Source organism: Gracilinanus agilis, chromosome 5, assembly GCF_016433145.1.
Source record: "Gracilinanus agilis isolate LMUSP501 chromosome 5, AgileGrace, whole genome shotgun sequence".
NCBI classification, from domain to species: Eukaryota; Metazoa; Chordata; class Mammalia; order Didelphimorphia; family Didelphidae; genus Gracilinanus; species Gracilinanus agilis.
In genome coordinates this window covers 266,881,076-266,906,158 of record NC_058134.1, presented here as the reverse complement: position 1 = coordinate 266,906,158, position 25,083 = coordinate 266,881,076, and the positions used below count along the sequence as shown (strand labels likewise).

Below are 25,083 nucleotides of genomic sequence, written 5' to 3'. Positions count from 1 at the left end.
CTTCCTTTTTTAATTTTGCAAGCAGGCTGATGACTTTTGCAAAAAAGAGAGGGGATGGCGCATATTAAAATCAGTCTGTGCTTATGTTGTGTTTTAATTGCAAACTCATTTCCTAGAGTATAGGATGTGTAATCATAACCAGTGCATACTAGAAGTTCTCAGTAAACCATATTCGAAGTTATCCTAACACTTCCTTCTCCCTTCAGCTCCCCCAAGTTTAACAAAAAGTTCAAGTGTTACAGCTCAGAGCCATTTCTGAAAGGCCTGTTGTTTGCTTCGACCATCTGAGTGCAAACAACAAAGTCTCGAGAATGAAATGTGGTCTCTGCCCAGCAGGTTTACTAATTAATTTTACAGACAGCAAAGACATTGTTAGTGATGGCTCAGAGTTATGAGGGGGCTAGCATTGGAATATTTTAATAACAAGGGAGATCATTATTTTAATAGCTGAAATAGCTTATTTTAGCATTTCTGTTGGGAGGGAAAAAAATCTAGCAGCTGCAAAAAATATTTTTTATCAGCAAAATCTTTCCCTACAGCTTATACCATATTACCAATATCCCAATGATGACATAGTTAGGAGCTGTTTGCATCAAGAAATGGAAGGTGCAAAGTAGCAGGCTTAGGGGAAGAAAAGTGCATTTCAATGGCTTTAAAAATTCTTAATTATAATTTTTTTTCTAAGCTTGCCATCACTTTTCTCTCTTTCTTTTTTTTTTCCTCATGGTTCAGTTCTTTATTGAAGGGCCAGCGAGGCCTTATCATTACTCGAACCCTTCTCCATTTATCTTTTTCCCAATTATTTTACTCAATACATCCAATAGAAATGTGTGATCTGGATATATGGAGAGGATGCATTGACCATGCATGGTGTACTTTTAGCTAAAAGTTTCTCCTTTTCATTACAATATGAGCTTTTGGAAATGGTTATTTTTGCAGGTGAAACTGTAATTTACTACAAAGACTTTCAAGCTCACAGAATTGATGTCTAGCTTCCAATTTAAGGAATTTTCAGGTAGAATTTCCAAATGTTTTCCCTAAACTATCTCTCTGCAAGAGCGTCCTAACTGGTCTCCATGCCTTTGGAGACTGCCCTCTTGAAAACACTGTCTAAATAGTTACCAAATTGAAATTTCCGGAAAGGACCATACTAGCCCCATCAACTCTACTCAAGAAGTTTCTCTGACTTCCTAATGATTTCAAGAATAAAATACAAATTCCTCCATCTGTCATGCAAAACCATTCACACTCTGACTCTAACTTATCTTTCTAAGCTTATATCATCTCATTCTTCCCTTCCTGCACAGCACTCTTCAGGCTAACTGCCCTACTTGCTCTTTATCATATTGGCCTTTTCCTTTCCTCATTTTCTCCCCATGCACAGGCTGCTCATGCTTGGAATGCCATTTTTCTCCATGGAGAAACTGCCTCTAAAACACAATTCCAGGGGCAGCTGGGTGGTTTAGTGAATTGAGAGCCAGACCTAAAGATGGGAGGTACTGGATTCAACTCTGGTCTCAGACACTTCCTAGCTGTGTGACCCTGGGCAAGTCACTTAACCCCCATTGCCTAGTCCTAACTGCTCTTCTGCCTTGGAAACAATACACAGTATTGATTCTAAGATGGAAGATAAGAGTTTAAAATTTTTTTAAAAAAATAAAAAACAATTCAGATACAACTTCCTACAGGAAGTTTTTCTTGGGCTCCCCAGTAGTTAGTGCTCTCCATTACAAACCTTTGAAATGACTTGGATGTAATTTCTGTATATTTGTTTATAAATATGTATGTGCATTTCTATCTGTGTATATGGTGGTACAGGGGATGGAGCAAAGAATCTGGAGTCAAGAAGACTCATCTTCCTGAGTTTAAATCTGCTCTCAGACATTTACTAGCTGTGTGATTCTGGGCAAGTCACTGAATCCTGATTGCCTCAGTTTCCTCATCTGTTAAATGAGCTGGAGAAGGAAATGGCAAACCACTCCAGTATCTTAGCTAAGAAAACTTCAAAATGGGGTCATGAAGAGTCAGGCATGACTGAAAAATGACTAAAAAACAACAATATATGTGTACATATTGTTCTCCCTTAGAAGAATTTAACTTTCTTGAGTCATTTTTTACTTTCTGTGTCTAGCACCTAGTTCAGTGTCTAGCCAATCTCAGGTGCTGAATCAATACTTGCTGGCTTTATTGAGATGAACCAGGTTTTATGTGTCATCTTGGGAAACTGAGGTTGATTCTGGAGAGCAATCTGAAATTATGTTCAAAGAGTTAGAAAACAGTATACCTGTTGACCCTGAAATACCACTATTAGGTTTGTTTCCTAAGGTAATCAGGAAAAAGGGAGAAGAACTTATATGCTCTAAAATATTTCTAGCAGTTCTCTTTGTGATGGCAAAGAACTGGAAATCGAGGGGATGCCCATCAGTTGGGGAATGGATAACGGAGTGGGGGCATCGGATTGTGATAGACAACTACTGCATCATAAGAGTTGACAAACAGGTTAATTAAAAAATATGGAAAGACCTGAATTAATGAAGAAGGCTGAAATATGCAGAACCAAAGGAATATTATATACAGCAACAGAATTATTATGTGAAGAATGATTTGTATATTTTCAACTCCAGAGAAAAAACTGCTAAATAGAAGCAAGCAAGACATAGTTTGATATATACATGTATCTTTTTGTCAGATGATACCTTCTTTAATGTGGAGAAGGGAGGGGAAGGAGAGAGCTATTTGGGAACTTGAATGTAACAAATAAATAAATAAATAACCGCTTTAAAAAGATCAAAAGGTCCTAAAAAAGCCCCTGTAGACACTAAGAAATTTAACTAGCATTACTCTGATATTTTAATAATCACACAATGATAAATGATGATCGACAATCATCTAAGTATTTATTTTAGATGTATTTTTGCAAAAGTGTAACAATTTGGTAAATTTTGGTAAATTTTTATTCATGTTGTAATCATTACAAAATGATGAACAAAACTAATTGTTCACAAATATATATATATATATTTCTAAGGATTTAAGTGATAGAGAAGGTAAGATCTGCACTGGTAGAGAAAAATTCCTCATCGAGCTCTCCATACTAATGAAATCACAGGTCTAGTTCTTGGTGCATGTGTATATATGTCTATGTATATCTATGTGTATATATATTTATAAAGGATTATATATGTACATACCTTTGTATGCACATATCCATATGTATCATAGAGCAAATGGGCTCTAACTCCAGAATAGAGGATGCTTCATCCTTGAAGAGAAAATCATGAGAAGAGCTGCCATTATTAAGTGATGGCACTAACTGGCAAAGTGCGGAGTTAGAAGTAGCTCCATTAGAAACTGCAGATGCCACAGCAGAAGGAAAGATAGGAAGAGTGAGCTAAATTAATGGACTGTGGGTACAGGGAAAATGCTTGTGGTCTAAGGTGGAACAAGGACAAAATGTCAGAGCTGGAAAACAGGGCTAAAGAGAAAGGAGCAACTAAGCAGGGCTGGGTGTGCCAGATCTTCTTGGTTTCTTGGGAATCTTCTGAAATTTCCCTCCATGCTTCTGACATTTGGGCTTTTGCATTTTTCTCCATGACATAGGAAGACTGGGAATGGAGGAGCAATTCAATTTGTGATGTCCCTCAGCCTTGGGAATAGGTTAGACTGATAAGGCTCAAGAGGTGACCAATAAAAGACTAGACACTATTTGAGACTTTAGCCAGAAACTCCTTTTCAAAAGTTTTCCTTGACATTTTTATCCATCTTTGTGGTACCCGGGGAGCCAATGCAATTTCCTTTAGAGAAATGTATTTGATGGCCAACACTGGCAAGGGTTATCTATATTAGTCAAAGGGGATGGCATAAAAAGAAGGGAGGGATGGGAGCCCTTCCCAAACATGTTGGCCACCGACTCCATTTTTCCATTTTTCCATTTTCCCAATACAGAGCTCTGCATTGTGGGTATGCTAATCTTGGTGGAAACAGATTCTGGAAGTATCTGGCTAAACATATCCTGTTACTGTTCCTCAACAGGAGAAGGGTGTGAAATTAGGATGTGAGAACAGGCATTTATGATTTCTAGCCCTTCTTTCCTGTGGGATTGTTCACTTGAAGCCTTTTACTTCATTTCTCTGGGAGAATCTCTAAGTCCTTGGGAGATAATGAAATAATTTCCTGTTATTTGGTTCTGTGCATTTGGGCTGAAATTTGATTTTCCATCATCTTTACTCTGAGTTATACTGTAGCCCTCACTCTGCTGATATACATTGTGTTGGAACCAAAGGAAATGATTTTGTAAACACCCAGCAGGCATGTTTCTGGGACATATAATAATGGATGGTATTAAGTAGTGGGACTCAGTCCAGCATTTTGAAAATTAGCATATAATTAGTCAGAAAGAATCTTTGGAAATTGTCCCGTGTGCTCTGATCTATTTCTGGTTTTGTTTTCTACTTTTCTCTACTCAGGTCTGGAAATTACAACTACAATATTCCCATCAACAAGCACACACCTACCAATGTGAAGTTTTCATTGGAAATCAAGTAAGTGCTGATAGGTGTGTGATGTGGGAAATGGCTTCCATTTTTATTGGCAGAGACCCGTGATAATGAGGGGCAGCTTGGAAAAGGAAATAGAGGAGCGGTCTTAGAGGAAGGCATGTGAAGGATCAATTCTTCCATTTTGTACCCATTGTTCTTCTCCCCCCATTCAACCAGGGGATATCTTCACATGCTTGGGGAAGACATTCCCTTAACTCACCTTTGGGCACTTCTGTTTTTTATTTTTATTTTTTAATTTAAAAAATTGTATCTTTATTTTATTCTAATGACAAATTTACATGTAAGTTTTCCAAAGTTACACGATTCATGTTGTCTCCCTCCCCTCTTCCCTCACTCCTCCCAGAGTTGACAAGCAATTCCCCTGGGTTATACATGTATTATCACTCAAAACCTATTTCCTATGGCCACTTCTTTTTTTTAAATTTTATTTAATTGATTAATTTAGAATATTTTCCCATGGTTACATGATTCATGTTCTTTCCCTTCCCTCCTCCCACCCCTGTATCCAACAAGCAATTCCACTGGGTTTTACATGTGTCATTGATCAAGACCTATTTCCATATTATTAATATTTGCACTGGGGTGATTGTTTAGAGTCTACATCCCCAATCATGTCCCCATCTACTATGGGCATTTCTTAAAAGAGGTTGCCATGATTTACCTGCTGTCCTGGAGTACAATAAAGTGACCTTATTACTGTCATCTTAATAGAAGATGGACAAAGCCCAAAGATGAAGCCTGAAGCCACAGAGTTTAGGGTTAGAACATGCAATGAAATGACCCTGACCTTGAGTGATGGATGTATAAATCAAATTCTTGGAAACTTTGAGTGACTAATCTGCAAAATGTCACCAGAAAGTAGACTTGAGGATATAAAGGTAGTTTATCATTTTATGTGCTTCATATGAGTTAAAGAGCATTTTAAATCTTTTTTCATTTATTCTGGGACACTGAGAGGCTATAAAACTTTCCCAGAGTCACACAAAGTAGGAAAACTTGAGTTCAAATCTGACCTCAGACATTTGCTGGTCAGGTAACCCTGTTTGCTTCAGTTTCTACCTCTGTAAAATGGGCTGGAGAAGGAAATGGCAAACCCTTCTAGTATTTTTGCCAAGAAAACCCCAAATGAGATCATGAAGAAGCCAGACAACTGAAATGACTGAACAATCACTTTGATTATGATTGAGGTTTAGCGTTTCAAGTAATCATTAACAATTCGTGTTTCTTCTTTGGAATCCAGGCTGTTCATACTCTTTCCCCACTGATTCATTGTTTCTCTCCTTAATTTCCAAATACTAATTATTACTTACCCCCGTTTTTATCTCCAAGCTAAATTTGAATACTTTTTGTGAATTCTCTTGAAATTCAATGTTGGAGTCAGACTCTGTTTCTCTTTGGGACTTCAGAGCAGCTTGATATCAAAAGCCCTCCCGTAGTTTGTTCTCTACCTTGAAAGACTCATCTAAATCTGACAGTTTAATGTAGAGTCAGAAGACTTTGGTTTTAATTTGACTTTAGACACTTACTAGCCATGTGACCTTCAACAAATCACCTCAACCTTCAAAGCAGATTCCTCATCTGGATGATGCTTATGGCAAAGACATGGGCATCCAGTCCCAAGGGGAAGAGATCAGACTTTCCATTTACTATTCTCTGGCTCATTTCTCCCACCTTGGAGTGCAGGGAAAATTTTTAAAAGCTTATGCATGACTTATGTCTAGAGTTTTTACTAAAAGATATTAATATGATCCTCTGTAGAAAGATATCAGTGTACAAAATAATTAGCAATTATAGGACAACTTGATTTCCTCCACCACAAAAGAGACATCTAAAACACAAAGTCTCCTAAGCATACATTAACAAATACTTAAAATATTAAATACAATCACTTGCCATTTTCATCACACTCACTGAAGAGGTAATGTCAATTTTGTAGTATTACATAATGGATATTTCATTTTCTCTTCTGAGCTGTGATTTCTACCCAACTCACAAGTCTTTATCTTCTGCCATGGCTTAAGCCAAGGTAGCCTGTCAGCTACAGAATCTTCAGGTGATTCTCTTGTTCTCCCAGAAGCCCTGCAGGCATAGGATTCATCTCCTGATGGCAGCAACCATCTCCTGAACTCTGAAACTAGTTCATGCAAAAGCTAGGAACATTAATCTCAGAATTGTTTCCCAGTCACTTGTTCTCAGGGAAAGAAACACAAAGCAGAAATGGCAAGGAGGGATTCATGGTCTTTGTTCAGGCTTCTCTAGGCAAGAATATAACTCTTGATGCTCTGTTTGTAGGTGTGTGTGTGTGTGTGTGTGTGTGTGTGTGTGTGTGTGTGTGTTGCTGTCATAGCTACCAGTTAGGAAGAGGGGAGAGAAATCATCTTATTCTCTTGCTAGAAGTCCAAGACTACCTGATCCCAAGCAGCATACTTCAAAGAGACAGATAGCAAGAGTAGGGATGCCATGTATAACCCTGCTCAATCTCTTCCTGACCCACTCTCCAGTCATTAAAAATCCCATAGTCACAGGGAGCCAAAAGAGATTGTTATGTCATCATGTGTCAAAGCCCCAATCCATAGGAATCAGGAAGGAACTGCTTCAATATTTCAATGCACAAGTCCTAAACCAGAGCACAAATTTCCTCCCATGGAACCAGGGTGCATGGTCAACCAGCTCCATGAAAGATGCCCAGATTTTCTGTTAGGTATAAAATGAAGAAATTAATACTTCCCCTCCTTAACTTAGAAGGTATTTGTAAGGAAAGCTCTTTGTAAATCTTAAAGTTCTTTGTAAACTTAGACCAATGTGAGCTATTATTAGTAGGTGATACTTAATTTTTGTAAGCTTTCTCTTATTTCTTATTCCTCAGACTCTTATTTCCTTCCTTCTTTCCATGCTCCCTTTTGCTTTCCCCATGCTACTCTATCTCCCAATCTCCCTTTATTTTCTCTTACCTCTCTGTTTCCCTTTTTCTAGGTGTTGCTAATTGAATTACTCTCCAATAAGTCCATTTATGCTGTCTAGCTTATTCCCTTAATACTTTGGCTTACAAATGGAAGCTAATGATGCTTGAAACAATTGTTTCTTGGAAAATATTTGGTTCTAGTAGCCAATATTTTGTGATTCTTATTAAATTTCCAGACAGGAAAGAAGCTAATATATTATTCTATAGAGTCACTTGGCTACTTCTGCATGGTATTTTTTGTGTAATTTTCTTGCTTTTGTGAAGGCAAGGAAAAATGGTTTTGAATGAGAAAGGGACTTGATTCCCCTCCCTTCACCCAGGTGGGGAGGGAGACATAGCTTGCCAAGAAGCTATGAATTCATGAATTAGTCACTCTCTAAGAAAGCTTTAAGACTAGAGCAATATCTGGTTAGAATCACATTAGGAGACAAATCTGGTGAGTTATACTCACTGAAGAGATAAAGACAATTGGACACAGAAATAAAGTAAGGATACCTAATGCCTGTTAGGAAGTTTGAAGTTAGCACAATCTCCAATATCTGGTAGAATCCTTTCAAGGCATTAGCAGGGGCAAAAGTCAACTCTAAGTTTGTGACTGCATAATGAGAAAGGGATGGAGACAGGGCTGATAAAGAAAGGGAATGGATCAACTTTGTTCACCTTTTCATTTGCAAAGAGTGGGCTATAGGGAGGAAGGAAAAATTGTAAGAGAATAAAAAAGAGGTGGAAAACACAATTAGCAATCATAACTTTGAATGTGAATGGGATAAACTCACCTATGAAATAGAGGATAGTAAGAAAATGAATTAGAAAGCAAGACTGGGAAAGAAACTTAAAAGGAATGCTGATGGAAGGAGTTAAGCATCACTTAAGCTGAATTAAACCTTTTAGCTTGAGTCTCCCCCCCTCTTCTTCTGATGAAGATAATGTATGTATAAATCAAGCACGAGAACAGGTTGCCCTTGTGAAAAGTCCTTGTTAGTCCTTCCTTGAGTTTAGAGTTGTCCCTACATATGAAAAGGGATTGATTATCTTTAGACAAGTGTAGCCAGTCTATTTGGGGATGATTAATTTGCCAGGTTCATAGCTCCAGAGGATAAGAATCCGTATTTATTAGAGTCCCACTACTATGTCCCTAAACAGATTTCATGGATGGATTGGCTTTTCCATTGCTTTTACTACAAAGATCTGCTTATAGTTTTCTTGCTGCTTTCAATAGTGCCTCTACAAGCTAGCATGTGGCAGCAATGCAGATTGTCTGTCTTTATGGTATCTAGAAAAAAACGGAAAAGGAATGGTGTTATATTGGGTGAAGGGAGTTTCAGAACCATTGTAATGGTAAAAAATTATTATAAACAAACAATAATTAACAATGATTATAAAGTATTTAGCATACCACCTGGTGTATAGTAAGTGCTATATGCCTTAATAAATTATTTTATTATTAATTAAAATACTTTGCATTTGTATAGTTCTTTATGGTTTACAAAGCACTTTACAAATGTTGTTTTATTCTCATAACAAGTCTGGAGGTAGGTATAATTATTATTCCCACTTTTTACAGAGGAAACTAGATAAAAAACTTGCCCAGAGTCACACAGCTAGCAAGTATCTGAGATACAATTTGAAGTCAAGTCTTCCGGATTCCAAGTCCAATGTTCTATCTATTGTACCATTTTGCTGCCTCTTAGAGGCCATAGAAAATAAAATGCCAGGATTGAATTCTGAAAGACTTGAGTTCAAATCCGACCTCATACTCTTACCAGCTGGGTGACTCTGGGCTATATCTTTCTCAGTTTCCTCAATTGTAAAATTCAAATTGTAATGGATCAAATGAAATATTTGTGAAGCATTTAGTACAATCCCTGGCACGTAGTAGCCACTTAATAATCGCTTGTCCCTTTCCTCCTCTTAAAAAAAAGAGTTAAAACCCTTTATCAATGACATTTTAGAATTTTGTAGTCTAATCTCATCCTCTTTGCTTTCCCTGGTTTTCTTGTTTCGCTGTATTTTAGGCTTTAAGAGTCTCCATGCAACGAACTTATCCTAAAATGTTGGACTTTAAAAAACAAAAACGCTTTCCCCTTTGGAATATTCTAGAATTAATCTCTGATGTGCTGTGTATTAGGGCTAAGATCTAGGGCTGTAGCCATCTGAGTCAAGAGGGTAAATTTGGGGTATTATCATTATTCAGTTGTGTCTGATACGAAAAGTCAGACCTTGCGGATCCATAGCATCCCAGTGTTTTCTGAGTTTTCTTGACAAAGATACTGGAATGGCTTACCATTTCCTTCTCCAGTGGATCAAGAGAAACAGAAGTTAAGTGATTTGCCCAGTGTCACACAGTTAGTAAGTGTCTGAGACCCAATTTGAACTCAAGTCTTCTTGACTCTAGGCAGAGCGTTCTATCCACTAAGCTATCTATCCACTGAGTTTAGGGTAGTCATGACCCTTTCTGAATCATAGGTTTTTAGTGATTGTTTTAATTTAATTGTCTCATGTTAAAGTAAATACAGATTTAAGGAGGTAAAGGAAATTGTCCAAGGTTATTGGATTGGTAACTGGCTAGTGAGGCAGAAATAACTCTGTTTTTAGAATCAAAGGACCTGGGTTCAAATCCTAGCTTGACCACTTACAAGCAACACAATGACGAGATCTCTCTCTGCCTTAATATCTTCATCTGTAAAAAGAGGGTGTTGGTCTAGATGATCTCTAAGGTCTCTTAAAAATTTTAATTCTGCCATCTACTGTCCTGTATTTGGTCTTAGTTTCTTCACTTGCCAAATAAAGGTATTAGATTATTTGCCCTTTAGGGTCCCTTCTAGGTCTCCATACTTGTTCCTGTGATCTGCTCTACCATTTTGCTTCCCCTAGTGAAGGATCTCTGCCAACAGGTGCTCAGGGGACTGATGCCCATTGTTCAATCTGAATTTATTTCCAAGTTCCAAGTCTCCATCTGCACATGTGCTAATCAAGGGTGTAGCCCTTGCTAATGACTTTTCCATTTACCTTTTCTCTCTTTTGTTTTGAAGCACAACAGAGCCACTGATTGTCTTCCAGTGCAAAGTCAGCCTTGGAAATATATGTTTCCATAGGAAAAGGGATGCCAATGGGATCTACAGCCAACAGGAAGTGTTCCAAGAGACAACACAGGTAATGCTGCTGAGTATTTGGTTATTGTTCAAGAATGTCATGGTTTTTCTGCTGTTTTTTCTCCCAACTTTCACCTCGGGTCCTCTGGCTTTGGATCTTAAATGTTTTTAAAGACAACAACAGCACACAACAATGATTTAAAGCTAGTCCCTGCCCTTTTGAGCGGCTAGGTGTGCAATAGATAGTGCTGGACCTGAAGTCAGAAAGACCTAAGCTCAAATATGGCCTTGGAAACTTACTACCTGTGTAACCCTGGGCAAGTCACTTCACTCTGTCTCAGTTTCCTCATCTGTAAAATGAACTGGAGAAGGAAATGGCAAACTAGTTGTGTGATCTTGGGCAGGTCACTTTACCCTATTTGCCTCAGTTTCCTTATGTATAAAATAAGCTGGAGAAGGAAATGGCAAACCACTCTAGCATCTTTACCAAGGAAACCCCAAATAGGATCATGAAGCATCAGACACAACTGAAAAATGACTAAACAACAACGAAAAACCCACTTCCTTTGTTCCTTTTTGCTCTCTCCACCCTTTCAAATCCATTTCACTTCATAAAAATGGTCCTAGTGTCCAACTTTCAAGATAAACAAAACAACAACAATAATACACCAGTGTGACCATAATCAGGAACACTGAGCAACAAACCTGTGGGTCAAGAAGGCAGCAAATGTTTCCAAGAGCCCTGATCCTACTTTTCTAATTGCTTCTCCTCAGCAACCAAATAATCTTCCTATAGCACTGGTTAACCATGGCATTCCCCAGTTCAAAGAACATTAATGAGTTTCTATTGCCTGTAGGATGAGATTTAAACTTCTCCCCTTTGGCATTTAAAACCCTTCACAATTTAACTCTAACTTATCTTTCCTGGCTGATTTCACATTACTCCAGGAGTGTGCTAGAATCAACTCAAACCAGTTCAAGAGCCAATTGTTAAATTTCCAGTCTGAGCTTAAATTGGCAAATTCTAGAAACCAGGGTTTGATTTATTGTTTTGTTGATTGTCTAGACCATTAGTGTCAAACTCAGATAGAAAAGGGGGCCCACAGTTTGCCCACATATTGACTTGATTTAAAAATGTAATATTATCTACATTTTATTGTATTTTTTATTTATTTTGTTAAAATTTTCTCAATTACATTTTAATCTGGTTCACCATATGGGTTTGACACATGTGTTTGACACCTCTGGTCTAGACTTAAGAAAGTGATGGAGAAAATGTTAATAATGCAGATTAAACTTAAAAGTGGGTCATATGTACATTTTTAGGAATGGAGTGTGGGGGGAGAACTGGTTGTGAAATGTTCACCAACACACCCTCCTTCATGTATACTTCATGCCAATCAAACTGACTTATTGCTCCCCAAAGTTGGCATTTCATCTTCCATCTTGTGCCTTGGCCCTTTTTTCCCAGCGTGTATTTTCCCTTCCCTTCCAATTGTTAGTTCCCTTCAAAGAGCATCGCTTAGAGAAAGATTTTCCCAGTCTCCCCAGTTTTTAGGGCTCTGGTTCTCCTGTGAATGAAAATTTCTCAAGGACAGAGACAGCTTTTTTCCTCTTTGAGTCTCCAGGGTAGAGCTGGTTGTCTTTTGCTTAATAAATATCTTGTAGAACTGAATTCTGGGGGTTTGGACTGGATGATCTTTTCCCCTCTGAGACTGCCTGTGATTGGCTTATAAAAGCAGAGCTGGGTTGGGCTTCTGGGCTTCTTAAGCTGGTCCTGGCTCATCAGCCCTGACTATGTGGCTGTGAGGGAGAGCAAAGGACCCAGGTGAAGCCTTTGTGTGGCAGCTCTGGGGAGTCTGGTTACCGAAGTGGCTTTTTTCTGTCCTGGAGTATTCTCCTGTATTCTTTATGTGGGTTAGTCCCTGGAGACGTCCCTTGTAGTGGATGAGCTACTGGGAGTCCAAAGGTCTGCCAGTGAGGATCTGTGGCCCTGACAAGTGCATTTCTGGCGATTCCTAAGCCCATCCCTGTTCCTCTGGATGATGTGCCGGGATCCTTGCAATTAGAGATTCAAAGATTCTGGCAATGAGAACCTTCATACCATGGAATTTATTACAGAGACAGAATTTGATATAAGCATGAGTCATCTTGGAAGAATATCCAATCAGGTATTTAGTAAATCCTAATAATATTTATTTAATGCTTACTATGTGCCAGGCATCATGTTAAACACTTTAAAATGATCATCTCATGTGACCATCATAACAACTCTAGGAGGTAGCTGCTCTTAGTGTTCCCATTTTACAGCTGAGGAAACTGAGGCAAACAGAGATTAAGTGACTTGCTCAGGGTCACATAGCTAGTGTTTTAAGGATTGATTTGAACTCAAATCTTCCCAACTCCAAGCCTAGCACTCTATCCACTGGGTGATGTTTCATGAATGAATCCTCAGTTTAGAAATACAAAGGAATCATAGATCTAAGGAGTTCTTGAGTCTTCTTGAAGTCTAAGGAAAAGAGATCTTCCTTTAGGTATACCTAACAAGGGCATAAAAGGTGAAGAGTATTGGAAATGAAATATCAGATCTAATTAATCTTCTTGTTTTCTTCTCTCCTAACCTCCAAATTATCCTATAGAATACCACCAGAATGAAATAGAGTTTGGAACCTGGAATATGGAACACTTAGATTCAAAATCTACATCTAACTCTAATTAGATTGTGTGACCCTAGTCAAGTCATCTAACCACTCTGAACCTGTTTTCCTGTTTATAAAATGGGGATAAGAATGTTTGTGTACATTGGGCTGTTGTGAGACTCAAATAAGATTGGTTATATAAAGCACATTCAAATTTAAAATACTTGGAAAAAAACCTAACCCTTACTTTCCACCCTAGTTACAACTCTAAAGACAGAAGGGCAAGGGCTAGGCAAATAGGGTGAAGTGACTTGTTCAGGGTCACACAGCTAGGTAGTATCTGATAATAGATTTGAACCTAGATCCAGTTCTCTATCCACTATGCCACCTAGCTGCCCTCAAATTTAAAATACTTTGCAGATGTCAGTTATTATTGTTACTGATGAATACATCTATTATGAAGATAATATTCAGATTATCCTCATAAACCAGATCCAGATTCCTCAGCCTGGTATTCAAAGCACTCCATAATCAGGCTTCCATCCTCTTTTCCAGTTTTATTTTCAGTTTCCCCCCGTTATATGTGTTCTATTCACCAGCCAAGTTATACTACTATTCCTTAAACATGGTCTGCCTTTTCCTAGGTCCATGCCTTTGTCCTGATCATTCTTTTTATTGTCATTCAATCATTCAGTCATGTCCAACTCTTTCTGACCCCATGGACCAGAGCACTCTACAACTGTCCTTGGGATTTTCTTGACAAAGACACTAGACTGGTTTGCCATTTCTTCTCCAGTGGATCAAAGCAAACAGAGGTTAAGCGAAATAAGATAAATTGTGAGAAAGAATTGGTTAGAGTGAAAATGAGAATGAAAGGGAGAAGTCAAAAATATGGTTTTAGGCTTGGGTCACTGGTAAAATGGTGGACCACTAAAAGAAAGGAGTAAAGAATTAGAAAAAAAAACCAACAACATTTAGTTCGGAGGAGGAAAGGATGAATTTTGCTTCAGATGAGGCAAGTGGAAAGTGTTGTCATAAGTGTCTGGTGAGCATCAGAGGTACGACTTAGGGTTAGGCTACCATAGAGAGGCTAAAGGAGAAACTGTGGCAGTGGATGTGATCATAGGATCATGGAAACCTAAACCTGTAGATTGGATTCATGGTTTGCCAGAGATTGTGTGATGATGTTTGAACTAACTTTTGATGCTAATATCCTTCCAGATTGGAAAGGACCTTAGAGGTCCGTCATGCACTGCAATCTCTAACACATTCCTCTAGGGTGATTATCCAGCCTCTTCTTGGAGATATACGGTCAAAGTGAATTTACATCTTACCAAGATAATCTATTTTCCTTTTGGATAATTCAAATTATTTTGGAGAAAATTTTCCTTACAACAGGCCAAACTGTGACTCCCTCTAACTTTCACTAGTTGTCCTTGGTTTTATCTCTTGCAACAAAACAGATCAGTCTAATCCCTCTTCCATATGACTGGCCTTTAGATATTTAAAACCAGAACATGGCCCATTTACTTCTCTTCTTTAGTCTAAACCCTCCCCCACAAAACAAAACAAAACCCCCAAAATATAAGGACTAGACCTGTGATTCCAATAGAATGGAATTCCTTGATGAGCTCCCTCTTCCAGTGGATGTCAGCACCTTCTTTGGCTACTTAGAGAATAAGCTCACTAAGGGCTTAGATCACTTGCCCAGGGTGACATAGACTGGGCATAGATGGGAACCTAGCTCCTCTGACTGATTTTCAATCTACTGCTATTCTGTGTCTCCCAAGGCTAAAATACTTGTTAAATTAGATTATTGTGTGGATTTTATGATGTGGTTTGGAGTGGCTTGACCATTCTGCTCCCTTCAAGAGATGGATGCCCTTTTAAGAATACAGTGGCTAGGGGCAGCTGGGTAGCTCAGTGGATTGAGAGTCAGGCCTAGAGATGGGAGGTCCTAGGTTCAAATCCGGCCTCAGCCACTTCCCAGCTGTGTGACCCTGGGCAAGTCACTTGACCCTCATTGCCCACCCTTACCACTCTTCCACCTATGAGACAATACACCGAAAGTTAAGGGTTTAAAAAAAAAAAAAAGAATACGGTGGCCAGATCTAAACTTAGTATCCCAATTGTGTGTAGGACAGATTATGGCAAGAATGATTACTCTACCCTCCTTTTGTAAACTTTTTGCTGTAAATGCAACCTAAAATAACCATTGTTAATTTTTTTTTTGTTGGTAACATCAAAATGATGACTCATGTAGTGCTTATGATAATAGGGTTAGAGTTGGAAAGAACTTAGAGACCATATAGTTCAATCCCCTCATTTTACAGATGAGGAAAATGAGGTCCAAGAGAAGTTAAGCAATTTCCCCATAGTCAAGGAGCCAGTAAGTGTCAAAGGTCAGATTTGAACTGAGCTCCCTCTAACTCTAAATGCAATGTATTTTTCAGTGTTTTGCCTTCCCAGTCCAATGAAACCTCCAAGTCCCTTTCAGAATAGCTGTTAAGTCAAGTCTCTCCCATTCCATACTTGTGCTGTTGATTTGATTTTTTAAAAAAACAAGTAGAGGACTTATGTTTATCCCTGGTAAATTCCAGCCCATCTGTTAGTACTCAGTACAGAGGCAGCAGGGGAACTGTAAGGCTGGCAGCATTTATATGGAGCAACTCAGAGCTATGAGCAGCTGAGCCAAGTTTCTGCTAGCATTATGGGCACATGGGGACATCCAGTCCAGCAGGAGATTTATGGAGGAGGAGGAGGAGGAGCAGCAGAGGTTCCTTACCAGTAGTTAAAATGCTGGCTGCTACTGTGGAGCCTTTGTTGTCTTTTCAGTTGCCTTGGGAGGATGACTCAGATCCCAGTCAGTCTCTGGGGTTTGGGATGATTATGGTTGCATCTTGGGGCTTCCCTAGAGACTTCCCCCATGGATTATTGTGTGTCTTCCCCTGAAATGTCAGTTTTTTTTTTAAGAAGGTGTCATAAGTTACCATGTATGTCAGTTCTCCTCTTCCCACTTTCTACTCTCTCCTTTAGGGATTTTTCTATGCTGTGCCCAGCTTATAATAACCTCATTGGATAGGGTTGGTTTCCCAGGACTAGGCATGGTCCATGATGATAAGGGTTTCCAATGATAGGTGAAGGTGTGTCTATCACACAAAATTGTTCTGAGACTCAACCAACCTTGGTAAGGATTTGAAGACTTCTTTCTCTCATGATCTTTTTGGATCTTGATTCTGCCATGCATTTTATGAGTTATATCTTCAAGATTCCTGCTACTGACAGATTTGGTGAGCTTGCCTAATGAATAAAATTCTCTATTAATAAAATAGGGCCAAGGACAGGATCCTATAAAAGCCAATTAGAGACCTTCCAGGTTGACACTGACACATCAGTCACCGCTTATTGGGCTTAATCATTAAATCAAATATGAGTCTACATATCCGGAGCATATCTTCCTACCTTTTCACAATCATCTTGGACAAGATTATTTTGTCAAATGCATTTCTGGAATCCAGGTTTAAAAAAATGTCTGTGGCATTTCCACAACTTACTCAGTTTAGTCAAAGGAAATGAGTTTAGTCTGGCATGACTTGTTCTTAATGAACTCATGATGCCTCATAATAATTTTTTATTTTAAAAACTTTAATTAATTAATTAATTAAGAATATTTTTTCCAGTGTGCAACTCCACTGGGTTTTACATGTGTCATTGATCAAGACCCATTTCCATATTATTGATATTTGCACTAGGGTGATAGCTTAGAGTCTACATCCCCAGTCATGTCCCCATCGGCCCATGTGGTCAAGCAGTTGTGCTTCTTCTGTGTTTCTACTCCCACAGTTCTTCCTCTGAATGTGAATAACATTATTTCTCATAAGTCCCTCAGAATTGTCCTGGATCATTGCATTGCTGCTAGTGGAGAAGTCCATTACATTCGATTTTACCATAGTATATCCGTCTCTGTGTATAATGTTCTCCTGGTTCTGCTCCTTTCACTCTGCATCAATTCCTGGAGGTCTTTCCAGTTCACATGGAATTCCTCCAGTTCATTATTCCCATATACACAGGAATGCTAAACACACCCAGAGAAAGAACTGTGGGAGCAGAAACACAGAAAAAAAGCAACTGCTTGACCACATGGATTGATGGGGATTTGATTGGTGATACAGGACTCTAAGCAGTCACCCTAGTGCAAATATCAATAATATGGAAATAGATCTGACACATAAAAACCCAGTGAATTACGTATTGGCTATGGGAGGGGGAAGAGAAAAGGGAAGGGGAAAGAACATGAATCATGAAATCATGGGAAAATTTTCATAATTAATCAATAAAATAAAAATGAATTTAAAAAATAACCTTCAAAAATAGTATTCCATCACCAACAGATACCACAATTTGTTCAGCCATTCTCCAATTGAAGGGCATCCCTTCATTTTCCAATTTTTTTGCCACCACAAAGAGTGCAGCCATAAATATTTTTGTACAAGTCTTTTTTCCTTATTATCTCTTTGGGGTATAAACCTAGCAGTGGTATGGCTGGATCAAAAGATGCTTCATAATAGTTAGGGATTCTCTAAGTACTCAAAAATCATCCCTTTAATATTCATTTGAGAGCTTTTCCGGGAAATATATCAAGTTTATCTGTCTAAAGTCTTCTCCTGACTTTTGAGATTTGAGAAATGAGATTAAGCTTATCCACTTGTGAAGTTTGGTACAACATTTGTTTCCCCATCTCCAATCCTGAAGCATAACTATTTTCCCCCAATTATTCCTATTAATTGAATGGTAAATTCGGTTGCCATGCTGATGAAAGACTACAAATGCTGTGAGTGCCTCTAAATGAGTATTTAGGAGCAAAATCCCAGTTGCCCCACTCTTGTTACAGCTCCACCTTAGTTACAATTCTGGAACTGTGAGGGTAGAAGGGAAAAAAAACAGGTTGAGTTTGTTTTCATTGAACTCCCTTCTCTCCTCCTCTCCATTCTCTGGCTTCTAGCTTAATACCCTTTATCTCCCAACCCCGATCCTGTTATCTTCCTGTCATCCATCAGATAATACCATATTTCTTTTTTCATTCTAATGTCAGCTGGGGATTTATGGAGGAGGAAAATTGGTATTGATGGCTTTACTAGAAACTGGGCGGCAGCAAGTTCTCACATTTGTTTTCATGGGGAGAGGTTCTTCTATTCTCAAGAATAAAGCTGTCATTCAGTCTGTCCCTGCTCAATCTGGCACCTTTAAGAAACAAAAACCTTAGGGGGCAGCTGGGTAGCTCAGTAGATTGAGAGCCAGGCCTAGAGACAGGAGGTCCTAGGTTCAAATCCGGCCTCAGCCACTTCCCAGCTGTGTGACCCTGGGCAAGTCACTTGACCCCCATTGCCTACCCTTACCAATCTTCCACCTATAAGACAATACACAGAAGTTAAGGGTTTAAAATTAAAAAAAAGAAACAAAAACCTTATTAGCATATATAAATGTAAGCTATCTTTACCTGTTTTAGCAGTTATAAAATACTTTTATATAATTCTTCACTTCATCTGAATGATAGTTATCCAAGAGGCAGGATGGTTCCCATTTTGCAGAGGAGGAAAAGGGGGATAAAGTTGGGGCTCAAACACAGATCATTTGAGTCTAATGCTCTTTTGAATACAGTACAGGGTCTCCAAGTCTAATGGATCTGTTTTGCTCAAATGTGAGCCTCTGTTAACCTTGAGCCCTTTGACTTTTTCTAGTCTCTCTCAGCCACCAACAAATATGCTCATGTGGCCAAGCAAGGACTGTAGGGATGGTCTGAAAAGAAAACCCAAGATCTCCAGTGGCATATTTCATCTACACTGTGTAATTTAGTCATTTCTTAAAGATGACCACACATATTATTTATTTCTTGTTGGTTTATCTATTGACTAACTTCTAAGCTGCATGAAGGAGTTGGTGTCTTCCACCTCTTTTAGAGATCCTAAAGTGTTTCCACCAATTTGATACCCAAAGTAGACACTCAAATACTTGTGGACTTGACCTTAAGCAATGGAAAGACAAACTAGACCAAAAAGTATAGTTTGGATCAGACCATAAATCAAATTCCTTAGGTCTTTTCTCAGATCTATATTCTATTTCTGTTCTACTTAATCAAAAGAGACAGTTAGTATAAACTTTCTATGTTTCTTTCTTCAAGCCCAAAAAATAGATTAGTTTTGTTTTAATCTTAAAAAGGCTGATAGTAGTTAGCTGGCTTAGTGGAGCTAGACTTGGAGTCAGGAAGATCCAAATTCAAATTTTGCCTCAGAGAACTCACTTAGCTGTGCAACCTTGGCAAGACACTAACCTCATTTAACCTCAGTTTCCTCAACTATAAAATGGAGATAATAATAGTTCTTACTTCCCAAGGTTGCTGTGAAAATCAAATCAAATAACATATATAAAGCACTTTGTAAACCTTAGAGTATTACATAAATATTTGCTATTAATAATAATATGCATAGGGAAAATTATAAGAAACATGACCACAGATCACTCGAGCAATTCTGGACTGATCCATCCATGCCTCCATAATATTTTATCTTACCCTATATGTTCCTGTTGCTGTTCTCCTGCCACCATAGCTATAAGGATGTGGCTGACACATGTAGCTAAAGTGGAATAGGTACCTCTGACTTTTATAAGTCTGCATCTACCTTCTTGTAGTGGATAGAGAGGAATTGTATAAAGACTCAAAAATATGTAATGATATAGCATAAAGATAGGGCTGAATATGGAAAATCATTCACAAAAAGCTTCCTGTTCCCTATGAACATCCTTCTCTAGCATTGTCTCAGTGAATGAGTAAGTTATTCTCAGCATGGTATAATGAATAGAGTATTGGGCTGGAGTCAGGAAGTCCAGAGTTCAAATCTGAACTTGTACATTTATTAGATGCATTACTCTGAGCAAGTCGCTTAACTTCTGTCTGCCTCGCTTTCGTCATCTGTAGAATAGGGATAATAAAAACATCTACCTCCCAGGTTTGTTATGAGGATCAAGTGACATAATATCTGTGCTTTGCAAACCTTAAAGCACTACTGCATATACATTTTTGTTTATTGTTAACTATTTTTGTGGTGGTGATGGTTATTATTATTATTATTATTATTATTATTATTATTATTATTATTCATGCAACCCATCTGTACTCCAGTGGCATTATCTCCACGACTAAACCCAGAAGTCCTAGAGATGACTAGAGAGGAATTAGTCATGGCACTAGTAAGATGGGAAAGCCAGGTGAATGAGACCAACTGCTCACAAAAGAGTGTATTGGAGGTAATACAATCATGAAGTCACTGAAGGATCAGTTCACAACAGAGTAAGCAAGGAAATGTATGGAAATGCGTAGAAGAGTCTTGGACCTTATTAATGCTGAAAGAAGCAAGCAAGAGAACATCGATAACTATTGATGTGTATGATCAAAGGATCATAGATTTAGAGCTGGAAGGGACCTTAGAGGTCTTTGAGTTAAACTCTATCATTTCTACAGATGAGAAAATTGAGACCCAGAAAGCTGGTGACTTTTCCAGAGCCACATGGCTAATATATAAGACAGGTCTTCCTGCCCTTTTTTTAGATCTTCCTGACTCAAAGCCTATTCAACTCCAAACTCTATTCAATATACTATGCTGAGTATCACTTACATATTCACTGAGAACATCCTAGATAAGGATGTTCATAAGCAACAGGAAAGCTTTTGTGAATGATTTTCCACTCAGACATACTCTTTCCCATCCTACGATTGACTGAAAGATGCAGAGGATGCAAGGTTTTACTGAGATCATTATTTGTCAATTATAAAAATGTCAGTTGATTTGGTAGAGCAAAATGCTTCTTTATAGGCTATTTCTCAACAAAGTATGCCCCATTCATACACAAAAACAGAGCAACAGAGTAAACTTTGTTTAATGTTTGATCATATGTCAGGGGAGTCATAATACAAGGAGAGGAATGCTCCCCAAAGGTGCTCTTGTGATGGAGGACATCCAATGAAGAGATGGTGAGATTCTTTCCAGATGCTCCTTTTTGTGGTTACACCAACCTCCAGAATGTTGCAGAGTCTCTTAGAAAAGATCCAGAACCACAAAAAAATAAGCATAGCCCAAGGTAAAAATTTAAGGGTGTCAAAAACAAAAACAGGAACAAAGCAAAACCACAAAATTTTATTCTTAGTTTCCAGACTTCTGTCTCAGTTCCTCAAAGAATCTTTAGTTGCCTTAACATCAAGTTAAGCGTCAGTGGTAGAATAGTGCCAAAAAGGACCAAAAATAGAATTTAAGTCTAGTCTGTTAATTTAAGAAGAGAACAAAGGCAATAATTTGAGCAATGGAGAAGGGTATGCTTCCAGTAAGAGCTACTACAGTGTCCTGAGAGTTGAGTGAAAGGTGGACACTGTCCATAACCCCGAAAATGATCTTGGCAGATGGGCTAAACCAGGTTGAGGCTGAGAGTAACTGATGAGCTACAAACCCATCAGTGAGTTGGCGAGTATGTATCCCAAACATATGAAGACTTCCTCCAGTGAAATGGGTGGATGTGTGTTCCAACAGTCCTGAAGGTGGCTGAAGCAGGTGCTGTGCGGCACTTTGAGTTTAGTTGGACATCAGAGATGCCAAGGTCATCCACTGCATCCCAGGCCATCGCCAGTAGCCTTGACTTTGGTCTTGCCACTGGATTTTGATGACTCCAAAGAGTAAGGCTGATGACTTTGTGCAACTCTGCTTCACTTAAATCCAATTCATACACAAGTCAAGATATTCTCCTGTGGTGTCACTGACTTTTTTTTTGAAAATGAACAACTACAAGTTGCATACCTAAATAAACTAAAATCAAGGGGTATTGGTTTTTGCAGTGCCTCATACTGGGCTATGGAGGTCATTTTGGGGGATGATGAGATAAATTTCCCATTTCCAAAAATAACAAGAATGATCCTTCTTGGTCAGATTCATGGTTTATCTAGACCAGTAGTCTGTTTCTGACAAAGACACCAACTACCATGCTATTGAAAGACACAGTTGGCCTTGATGTCATCCAAGGTTTCCTAACAACAAGTGCCTCTTCCAACTCTTGCTGAGTGGGAGAAGAAGAAGGGAATTTCTTCTACAGGCACTTAGTGCCTATCAGAGACAGCCTGGATCGAGAGCTAGTCTTGGAGCCAGGAAGATCTGAGTTTAAACCCTACATTTGACTCAGTAGCTATAGTGTGACTCTGGGCAAGTTGCTTAAATTCTTGGAAAGATTAGTGAGTTGATTCACTAAGCTAACAATTTTCAAGGAATGTGTCAACAGTCTTTGGTACAGAGAATCTTCACTTGAGAGTTCACTTCATCATGAAATCATTGGTTTATTCCTATTCCCATCTAACTCTTGATTACTGCTGAAGTATGAGCTAGATTGAAGTGTTTGCTCACTTACAAAGAATTGCAATGTCATGCGTGTGATTTGGGACATTCGTGTATGGGGATCATGCCTGATGTCAGCAGTATTTTCTTGGTTAGAAGCAAATTTCTTTTTCCTTGCCAATTATTTAATTAGGACATTCTTCTAAACAGTTTTCCCATGAGAAATATGTACCGTTTTCTTCATGGATGCAGGTGAAATTCTTCAGTCCTCCCCCCAACACATACACATTAGTGATGTATTTAGAGATTCAAATTTAAACTTCATTTCTCCAAAAAATATTTTTTACCAAATGAAATAGAATTTGATCTCACTTATCTCCAGCCCATGTTAGTAAACCTTATTTTCCTTGGGGCTGGTAATGGAGTGGGGAAGCAAGAAGAGAAGAAGCAAAATGATTATCTACATACAAAGCCAAATCTCATTACAACAAAATATACTTACAAGGAAAAATGTTTTTAAAATGTTTCCCAGTGTCCAGCGAAAAGTCCAATTTCCTCCAACACGAGGCTATAACAAAACTTCTCATTCAAAATCAATTTGGACAGTTGAATAGCTTCAATAGAATTAATTGGATTTGGCTTATAAAATAGTCCTATAATAATTAACAACAAAGATACCTTGTGTTCGTGTCCCATTTTGTAGGTGACTCACTGTTAAATATTAAACTGAAAATGTTTTGAGTACCCTTCTGATGGCACATGATAGACTTGTTATTAGAGGACTAGCCAAGTTTGGTCAGTGAGACTCATTACCGGAAGAGCAGCCACTAAACCATAACCTTTCTTTGGCTACAGTAACATTGTAGAGAGAGAGTATTCCATTAATGACTTTGGACAACGTTTAAAGCATTGAAGCAAGTGGACCGTTATGACTTTGCTGTGCCATAGCTAACCATTTTGTGCCAGGGGCAAGCAGAGCACAAATGCTCCTTAAATTTGGTTGGTGGAGAGAGGTAGCAGAAATTCCCTGGACCCTGTAAGACTGTAGTCACCATGATCTAATAGCTTCTTATTTTAACTAACTATTGCCAATTAGATGCTAAATCCATTTGTTTCTATGCTGCTAAAAGAGTAAAAGTATTGTCAGCATCCTTCTAAATTTGGATGGCGTGGAGCCGCTAAGTGGTTCAGTGGATAGATCCTTGGGTCTGGAGCCAAGAAGATCTGAGCTCAGATCCAGTCGCAGATACTTATTCTAGCTGTGAGACTCTGGGAAAGTCATTTACCCTCTTTCTGACTCAGTTTCCCCAACTATAACATGGGGATAATAATAGTACCCACTTCCCAGGGTTGCGAGGATCAAATGAGAAATTAATTGTAAGCCACTATGCACAAAGCCTGGCACATAGTAGGTGCTTAATAATTTTTATTCTCGTCCTTGGCTACTGTGACTTAGTGCTGGCTCTGGAACTTTGCTGGACTTTTTCTCGCTTGAAATTTGTAGGCTAAGCAGTTACTCTAGTAACATTCAGGAGGCCTCTCTCAAGGTTCTGCCTGGGTAATGCTGAGCTGCTTGACTTATCTCTATTATTTTCCAAACTCTTCCCTCACCCCCCACCCCAACTGCCCCCCTTTGCAACCTCCCTCCCCCCAATCCCCTCCCCTGGGATTGCCACCAAAGCTGTGAAGGGCTCTGTTGTTCACAGTTGAGGGAGAAACTCATCAGCTTGATGCCAATCTTTCTCCCATCCTGATTGACCCCATTCACAGTATCTGGACTCAGCATTTTCCTTGTGTCCTAGAGAAGTATGCAGACTTCTTTAGGCTGTGGCTATCAACGGTTGTTATCATAGTTCCTCATGCTTGCAAGAGTCAGAGAAATGCTTTCTCAGCCCATCCTTCTCTCCTATTGAATGTAAAATGAGGTTATCAAATTTCTCTCTCTCTCTAATTCATTCTCTAGGGATGTCAGCATATTTGGAGTCTCCCCGTAGCCCCGTTTTCTGACAGTGTGTATCATTTCCGAGTAGCTGCACCGGTAAGGATTTCTTCTTTTTTCTACCCTTTAAAAAAAAAGTGTGCATGACACAAGCAACCCCAAATAAAAAGAATGCTTTAGCTGGAGTTACTTCTGACCTTCATATCCTTTCCCTCCCTCTTTCACAGGATCTGGCAGACTGCTCCACAGATCCTTATTTTGCTGGGATCTTTTTCACCGATTACTACTTTTATTTTTATCGACGTTGCAGCTAAGTTATTGGAATTTGCTTGGATTCTTGACTAAAAGGAAAAATATGAAGGAGTGCTACTTAGGGGTCCTCTCTCCCCTCTCTCGCTTCCCATCCTTGGACGAGAAACATTAATGAGGAGAATAAAGTGTTTGCTGGATCTTGGGGTCGTGTGCATTTCTGTGGAGTCTCAATTGGGAAGCTGTTATTTCTCCAAGTGTGCAGCATTGTTGGG

At 38.8% G+C, this 25,083-nt stretch overlaps 1 protein-coding gene across 1 annotated transcript in view; it reads left to right on the top strand.

Moving 5' to 3' along the window:
- The window catches only part of MYRFL (myelin regulatory factor like), a 149,245-nt gene extending 124,372 nt beyond the window's left edge, over nt 1-24,873 (top strand). Inside the window, exons 22-25 of the mRNA XM_044679198.1 lie at nt 4,467-4,541; nt 10,554-10,674; nt 24,584-24,658; nt 24,787-24,873. Coding sequence (XP_044535133.1) covers nt 4,467-4,541; nt 10,554-10,674; nt 24,584-24,658; nt 24,787-24,873 — 358 coding nt within the window. The remainder of the gene's footprint in view (nt 1-4,466; nt 4,542-10,553; nt 10,675-24,583; nt 24,659-24,786) is intronic.
- The last annotated feature ends 210 nt before the right edge of the window (nt 24,874-25,083 follow it).